Source organism: Argiope bruennichi, chromosome 7 (assembly GCF_947563725.1).
Source record: "Argiope bruennichi chromosome 7, qqArgBrue1.1, whole genome shotgun sequence".
In the NCBI taxonomy this organism is placed as follows: Eukaryota; Metazoa; Arthropoda; class Arachnida; order Araneae; family Araneidae; genus Argiope; species Argiope bruennichi.
The window spans coordinates 67,904,843-67,913,741 of NC_079157.1; the positions used below are offsets into that span (position 1 = coordinate 67,904,843).

At 32.3% G+C, this 8,899-nt stretch overlaps 1 protein-coding gene across 1 annotated transcript; it reads right to left on the reverse strand.

Annotated features, from left to right (window-relative positions):
• Positions 1-692: 692 nt before the first annotated feature.
• On the reverse strand, positions 693-7,908 carry LOC129976104 (uncharacterized). Its single transcript, XM_056089488.1, has 2 exons — positions 7,526-7,908; positions 693-3,289 (listed from the first exon to the last, which is right to left on the reverse strand). Exon 2 carries the CDS (start codon positions 2,996-2,998, stop codon positions 794-796), a length of 2,205 nt encoding a protein of 734 aa, XP_055945463.1. The 5' UTR covers positions 2,999-3,289; positions 7,526-7,908; the 3' UTR covers positions 693-793.
• Between the last annotated feature and the right edge of the window lie 991 nt (positions 7,909-8,899).

An 8,899-nucleotide genomic window follows, 5' to 3' on the forward strand; every position in this document is an offset into this window, starting at 1 on the left:
GAAAAGAAAAGGCGTCCAAGCATAATATATGAAACAAGATATAACTTGTCTCAATTTACACAGTATACTTAGCGGAATTGGAAAATATTTCTTACAGATTTACAAATTTAAAAAATGAGAAATTTCCTTATAAATAACTTATGCCCTCCCTTGATTATTCGTGATCTTATGAAGTTATATTCTATATCATATTTCATATTTATTTTTAAATACAAATAACTTTTACATTTCACTTTTTTATCTCATTATTAGACTTTATTTAAATGCAGAAAAAACGATAATTCAACATTAAAAGAGATGCAAGAGGAACAACAAAATCATAAATTTCTTTTCTAAAGTATAAGCAAGTATGATTTCGTTTAATGCAAGATTTATGAGAAGTAAGTCATTAAATATAAACGAATATGCTATTTGTCTATGTTTAATGTTGTCATAAAAAGATACAAGGAATAAATTTAAATTTTCTATTCTTCGAAAATTGTTTTCTTTTTCCTAGCTGACTGGATTTTTTGTTAACTTGTCTAATTATTAAACATCTAATGCATTAGAGACTAATAAATATATTAAAACATTTCAGTTCAAATAACAGAAAATTCAAAAAAGAAATTTAGGATCTTGTAAAATATTATTTCCTTATGCAACAATAATAGCTAACAAATAAAAATAAGGCATTTCTTTTTCAATATGCATTTTATTTAGACAGATAATATTTATTGAAGTATGTGGCACATAGCATTTCACCAACTATATTTTGAAAAGAATTAGCTAATGGTTTTAGTTACAGACTGACCAATCATCGAAGAATAGAAGCAACATCATTAAACTGCCTGATATTGCATGATCCAAGGAGATTCACAAGGGCGGATATAATGTCCAGCAATGTTTGAATAAGGGCGTTACAATTAGACAAACTTTGATTAGCTATACTAACTTGCTGTGCAGAGCTATTCGCGACTGCAGGTGATTTAATAGCAATACCAGGTACCAAAGATGATGCAATCGATGAAATTTCAGAATTGTCATCAGAATTTGAAATTCTAGATGCTCTTATTGGTCTCTCTGTATTCAATCCGCTCACAGCTGCCGCGAATTCTGATGCATAGCTCTTAAGCAATTCTGATGTGGATCCATTACTGACTAATCCTTGCAGTCCTTCCGTATCATTGGTTGATTCGTACCCAACTTCTGTGGAAACTGTAGCAGCCGTTTTATGTTCACCATCATTAAGGCCAGAATTTGTCGTTAAATTTCCAACCTTAGATGTTTTTCGAATATTTAATCCTTGTTCAAATGGAGATGCTCCACCACTTGATTCATACTTCCCTGCTGTCACTGGTAGATTAACATCAGATATTTGACCTTCCAAACGATTTGTCTCTTGATATTCAGTCTCATATGGTTCTCGAATATCATACATTTGTCTTGATGGCACTTGCCCTTGTATTTCTTTTTCATACTGATTTTCTTTTCTAAATTGTCCTTGAACATCTGGTTCTTCTGGTCTAGATCTTCTTGATCCAGTACTTGATTCGTAATTATCGGTTACTACGGTAGCAACTACTCTTGGTCCATAGCCATTAAATCCTTCAGTATCTTTTCTAGTTGGTCCTTGACTGTCTTGTGGTTTCCTTCTATTCGGAACTGATTTGAAACTACGTACTCTATCTGAAACTGAAATAGCCGCATCCAATCCATAATTAGGTTCATAACCTTCAGATTTTTGATTTACTGCCACAAATGATTGTAAGTCATTTTGCTGGTATTCTCTGGAACCTAAAGATCCATGTTCTATTAGTCCTTTCGAATCTCTAGTTGGCTCAGCTTTATCTATTGCAAATAAGGCAGCTGTTTTCTTCCCATCAGATTCTTGACCTCCAGTTTTAGAAGGCTGTTGAATTTCTGATCTTTTGCCTTCCAGCTCTGATATTCCTTGCAATCCTACAGCAAGTTTTCCTACTCCGTAGTTTCTAGATGCTATCAGTCCGTCATTACCAGATTCTTGATCTATAGTTCTAGATTTCGTTTGATTGCTTTGCTCTTCTTTTATGTGTTTGTAGTCACCACGCCCCTGTTGTACGAGTCCATTCACTTCAAATCTAGATGATAGAGGTCCTGCTGATGTTAGATTCCTATCAGTGGCAGTTGACGTAGCTGGCCTTTCTCTATAGCCACCTAGTCCTTTTTGATCCTGAACAGACGTAATACCAGGTGGAGATGATTCCTGTGGCTCAAAGCCTGGAGGACCTTGCAAATTCCTTTTTGTGTTTAAAGTTACTGGTGATCCTCTAATTTGTTGCCCATATGGGTTTTGAAGTGATGGTCTTTGTAGCCTTGCCATAAAGGGCGATGTAGAAACGTAACCACCTGGTACGTTTGGTGTCAGAGAAGATTCTAAGTTTGACAGTTCCAGTTCTGGTCTAGTTTCTCGTTGTAGAATAGAGTCATTTATTCTGATTATTTTGTCTGAAGTATAAGTTTCCTGTTGTTTTAATGAATCTTGTCCATAATTTTCTACTTTTGCAAATGATGCAGTTGATACTCCATTTGCTGTCGTGTGAGCTAAGGTATATATTAAGCTTTTGATATCATTGACAAATTGTGCATTTACTACACCCATTGTCTCTTTATATGCGAAATTGAGAGCATTTTCAATCGCACCAACTTTTAATTCTATATTCGCACTTCCTCCTTCGGCAGTTATTTCGGCCATTGCAGAAGCAAATACCATATTTAGAGCTTGGAATTTTATTTTTGAACTTGTATTACTGCTACTAAATTTTTCCATTGCTTCTATCAGTGTTTTTGGGATAGAGGACATCTCATCTAATTGGTTAGGAGAGAATGCACCACTACGTGCAATGATTCTTAGAAAATTAGTAATAAAACCTTCTGCTAGCTGCGTACTCCCCCATGGAGTTGCAACTTGTGCCACACCAAATTTAATTTGCATGATGAAAGCCACAAAGCTAAATAGAGAAAGTCGAATAGACAGATTCATTTTGTTTAGTTCTGATCCGAAACTATCGTACGCCTTTTATTTCTTGTATCAAATATTTGTAGATTCACCTTCAATGTGTTTAGCAAATGCAGTCTCCACAATGCTTTTCTGGACTATTTTCTAAATTTTATTGTAACAATATTATTTTCAGATTCTTTTTATAAAAGTTCTATTGTTGTTTTATGATGCATTAGCAACACCTTCTTATACAAGTGATTTCTTCAAAATTCGTTAAACGCTATTTCGATGTGCGACACAATCTTTCACTTTCTTTATTCATCTCCAAAATATCTGCAGAATTAAAATATTTTGCAATTAATGACAAGAATGTCAATATGTTATTACTAAGATTAAAACAATCATTATTCAGAAATACTTCAAGCACTTTTATAGCAATGAGAAAGACAAATTGTGGTTAATTTTCAAATATCAAACAAAAAAAATTGCACAGTCTCAAGATTTACTTTTTTTCATGAAACATAAACGTTTCTTTGGAAATACCGATATATAATATTTATTTGTATCTTACAACTTTAAACGAACAATTCTTGTGTGTGTGTGTATATTATATATATATTTCATGTACCTCGGAAAGGATTAAATGATTTATGGATATGATTTGGATCAAATTTTATCTTTATATAAGGTTTTGATTTTTAAGTTTATCTATATCGATATCTTTTATCAGAAAGCGCGATTTTACACACAAGAAAAAAAAAACATTTTTTTTTTTTATAACTACCTATTAGAATAAGTATATTCAACGTCCACTTCGAAGTATGTGCAGTGCAGCACTTCGAAAAACATGATGACAAGTGTGTTTCGGGTCTTCAGTTCGAATTGCGCGTTTTGCTTTATTTATTTATTTGCTTCTGAATTCATATTTAATATTTTTGCTTTTTAAGCTTATCTATATAGGTATCTTTCCAGAAGAAACGCGATTTTATATAAGAAAACATTGTTTATAATTAACTATTAGACCTTTTTCTATCTAATGCCATGCTAACGCTGTCATATAGCGTAAAAGATTTCACCATGGTAAAACTGAGTGTAAGTTCAAAAATATGAGTAATTATAGATAAACTGTAAAATGAATACAATAATATAGCAGATATTTTCGAATAACATGTTAAACTAAGTGCATTCATGACTTTTTTTTTATTTAAATGGCCAGTTCATATGTAGGTAAGATTGAAAAATATTCATATATAACCAATTTGCGATTCGTATTTAACTATTTCCTCTAAAAAACACAATTTTACAAAAAAAAAAAAGAAAAGAAGGAAGGAAAGGGGAAAATAAGAAAGAAAAAAAAAAGCTGCCGAGAGAAGCTTGGTCTTCCAGATATTATCAATAATGTAAGATCATAGATTTCGATAGACAAAAATTTTAGTTTCACAGTTGTATTTACATGTTTACCCTTCTAGAACAAACGTTATGAATAGTTTTCAAAATTATCACATTACTATTAAAAAAACTACAGAAAATTTGTCCAAGTTGCTTATGAGCTATCAATGAATCAGTGAAAGAATTCATTCAAACCGCATTTATGTTTTAAAATACATGAAGTGAACATTTGCATAGAATGAAATAAATGATAATAAAAAAGTTCTAAGCAAGTTTGCGAATGCTTATCAGCTGCCATCGCTCTTAGCAGAAAATGATACATTTTACTTTCTACATCCTAGAGTAGTGATGAAAGAAAATATACCTCAATAAAATTCCGAGTAATATACAACGGCGCAATCAAAATTCTCGAACGAATCTTCAAACGAATTTCTATGTATAATCCCCGAACTTAAAATCATTAATGCCTGTATACAAGATTTCTGAAGTTGAACTCTTTGACTATTGATCCAGCCGAAACGGCCGTGCAAATTCTATACTAATGAGACGATTTTTGTTTCAAACGATGGGCGTAGGATGTAAAGTGAGGAAGCATTTGATGATAACTCATTTTACATCATACATCCCTCGTTTGAAATATAAATCGGCCTTCCAGGATAGAATTTGCACAGCCGGTTAGGCTGGGTCTATAGTGGAAGGATAACAAATCGTATACTATAGCATTCATTTGTCCTGTTCATTCTCGGATTTGGAAACCCTCCGCGGTTTTGCACATACGTCAGGAAGCGGTTATTTTGTCAAGATAAGGGGGGGGGGGGGTGAGAGGAGAGATGAAAGGAAGAGATGTTTAGATTTTGCAGTAGTACAATCGTCGAAACATGCTGGTCTCGCGATCCTGAAACAAACAATACGTGGATCTATTTATATGTGGAGTTTATATTTAATTAGTAATTATTATTATAAGGGAATATTTTTTAAATTAGTAAGAAAAATAATTAAATAACTCAGAAAACACATTTTGAACTTTTTACAACGTTACGAATATTTGAGACTTGATTCTTCAACCATTCAGCTTTCACTAAATATTTTAGAATCGGAAACAAGTCTCTGCCAGAATTCAGTTAAACACACCTTAAGGAAGCTAGTGTAAGTGGTCTTTCCGAAGCTTTTCCCTATACTCTCTAATAAATGAACTCGTATGTTATTAACCGTATACGATTACCGAACAGTTACAAAAAAAGCCATAGATTACATAGATTAATCGTTGTGAATAGTTTCATACATAACTATCAGAACACAGAATGTGTATTTTGGATGCCTTTTCTTCGATCAATTCAAACCAAAATTGATTACAAAATTGCAATCGCAGTTACTAAATCACACTCAAAATTTCATATATTTAGGTCATTGCGCTTTTGCGTTTATATGCATGAGAGTGGACAGTCAACCTTTCGGCAAATTTGTTTCAAAATTCAAAAGACTCTACACCTCAACTGATAAATTTATGTAAAAACATTCTATTCATCAAGCAAGTCATATTGTTTAGTAATTGTATTGATTTATCTTGGAGAACCGGATAGACAGATTTTTGAATGGATTTCGTTCAATATTTGACAGAAATCTACAACTTTGGTGTCATATACCAAATTTCATCCGTAAAATTCGAAGCGTTTTTTTTGTTATTGTGTTATCGTAAGTATAATACCAAAAATGTGTGTGTGTGTGTGTGTGTGTGTGTGTGTGTGTGTGTGTGTGTGTGTGTGTGTGTGTGTGTGTTTAACTCAGATGTCTAAAACGTGTAGATTCGTCAATTTCTCGAGATCCTATTTTTTCATGGTTATAATACTTTCTCTATGTATACTACAAAGTAAAAATGGATAGACACATTTCTGAATGGAATATATTTAGACAATGTGTGGCTTTCATGTGTAGCTTCCTGGTATAGTAAAAAGAATCGAGTATACATTTTGAATCTTATCACTACTCTAATCAAATGTGACCAAAATTTAATGCAAGTTTCTAATTTTGATACAAATAACATAAACCAAATTACATTTATCTAGTTCAAAGCATTCTTCAGCTGCATTCATTTATCAGTAACTGAATTCCAACTAGGCTGATCAGGCAACTTCTTAAGACCAATAAGCTGAGAGAGTGCCAAAAGTAGGTCGATAAAAAAACTATATATTTCTTGTTTTTAAGCTAATTAAATTGTCAAATAAATACTAAATCTATTAGATAATATTAGGAAAATAATCACAATATGCCAAGTGCAATAACATTCCTACGTTTTTCCTTGCATTTAATTAGTTACTAGAATATTTATAAAACCGAACATCTCCTTCCATAATAGAGTATAATTTTCAAAAATATTAAGGAAAGAAATTTTTTTTCAGACTCGAGAAGATCTAAAATGTGACCATCCTTCAAAATTTCAAGATCTATTTTTGCAATGATTGCAAAAATTTGTCTTGAATATTTCATAAGCGAGAAAGTAAGGTTAGACATTGCTTTACCATTTTCCGCGAATTTATGAATTCAAAATTTACATTTATATAAAAAAATGTTTGTATGTCTTTTACACAAATCTATAATTTTTGTCCGCTCATGATGAAATTTTTATTATTATTATTCCAGGGAAGATTAAAATTATTGTGAAAGTCCGAAAGTTTAAAAAAAAACAAGTTTTTGGTGTTTTTTTTAGAAATATTATCTCAAAATAAGGATTTTTATACTATCTTTGAACTCAAAAGAACTGCCTTTTTACTAATATAAATTTCTTTACTGTACAATTTTTTCCTCCAATTTTAATAATTTTTTTAAAAATTTGATCCATTCAATTGCATGTTTTTACCACTTAAAATAAAAATAAAATAATTGTTTTATCTTTGGTTTGAACTTGGAAATAAAATTTTCACTTCCAATTGCATTTTGTAGCATAAATACTTTTTAGTTCGCAAAAGCAGTAATTTGTAGAAGACTGAATCCATTAAATCCGTATTAATAAATACATTCCATATCTTCAATCACAAAAACATGAAATTTTAAATAAATGCGTTCCATATTAATAGTTTAACAACCAAAACAGCCAATTTGCTGGACGAACTAATAGTAGGAGGATAGTTCTTTTTTTATAAAATGAAAATATCATGTACTAAAACGAGATCTGAAAGAGCTTACCTGTTTCTGATCACTCATAGCAGAAAATATCTAACATTTGCCGAAATAGCTTGCGAAAAGAATGAGTTTTATAGTCATAGACTCAGATGTCAGATTCTATTTCTCAATATATTTATTTTAAATTCTAAAAGAGTTATTCACCAGGATAGAATGGCAATAAAACGCAGCATTATTAATAAAAAGGGAAATAAACTCCGCTGATTGCCTGTACTCTATCTCTGATTTCGAAATACTTTTCATATGCATCAAAAATTGCATTAAAACTTATAACTTGCACAATCTGACTAAGATTATATGCTGAGTTGTTTTGAGTAATTATTTAAGAAAATTCCATAATCAGAAGGTAAACACCATAACGTTTTATTCACCGCTCACTTCGTTCGCCTCCGTTCCATCTGTTGCCAGATGAAACTCACATAAAAATGATTGCTCGCTCACACTGGGGTTGCCAGATGCTACAGAGTATCTTCCCAGTGACAGAGGATAATACGATGGAACGACACAATAATACATTATAAATACATGAGCATATATGAAAAATAAGAAAATATTACAAATAAAAATTGATTATTTACATTGCAAATAATTAAAATGATGATTATTACAGTTATTGAAAACGAGACATAAGAAGCAATTTTAGTTTTTTTAATGCATATATTGTCACGTAGGTACTTTAGTATGGAAATCAATGACACACACAAGAAATAGAGCTAAACCAATTTATTAACTCAACTCAGAACACAGTGACTGACAGATCTTCTGCTTTTATACAAACAGGGAAAGTTCCAGAATACTTTTCTGGAGACAGTAAGTAAAGAACACTTGTCTGGTAAACTAAACAAATGTCCAGAATCTTCTGGAACATGAAATAAAGGAATTAAATATTTACACAAACTGTGAATCGCATTGTCTCTAGAGGGATTCGAACTTACGATCTCTTAATTATGAAATCAGTGCGCAGTAGCTTCTGGGGGTAAAGACTCCTGAGCACCAGAGGGCAGAAATCTGACTTCTAGCTCAAAGGAAGATAGCACACACACTGGCTTGCACAACACCTTTTTACAGGGGGCTCATTCACGCACCTCACAGATGGAACACAAGGAAGAGAACAACCATGCCCGAACCAGGACTCGAACCCGGAACGCCTAGATCACGGGAAAAACGCGCTACCCCTAAGCCAGGACGCCGGTCCCCGAGTTAGTTGTCACAGTTTTATCTGGTGCAGTTTGATCGTCAAACTTGTTTGTTCGAAATTTGATGGAGAGACAGTTTTTTCTGCGTGAAGAATTGTTTATTCTTCACAAGTAAGAATAAAATATGCTGGCTTACACGATCTATGGAGACGGTTGATGTTCTTCCATTCAGTTCGATGGT

What these genes read in the sequence shown, in the direction of transcription:
- LOC129976104 (XM_056089488.1), bottom strand. Translation starts at nt 2,998, where the DNA reads ATGAATCTGTCTATTCGACTTTCTCTATTTAGCTTTGTGGCTTTCATC.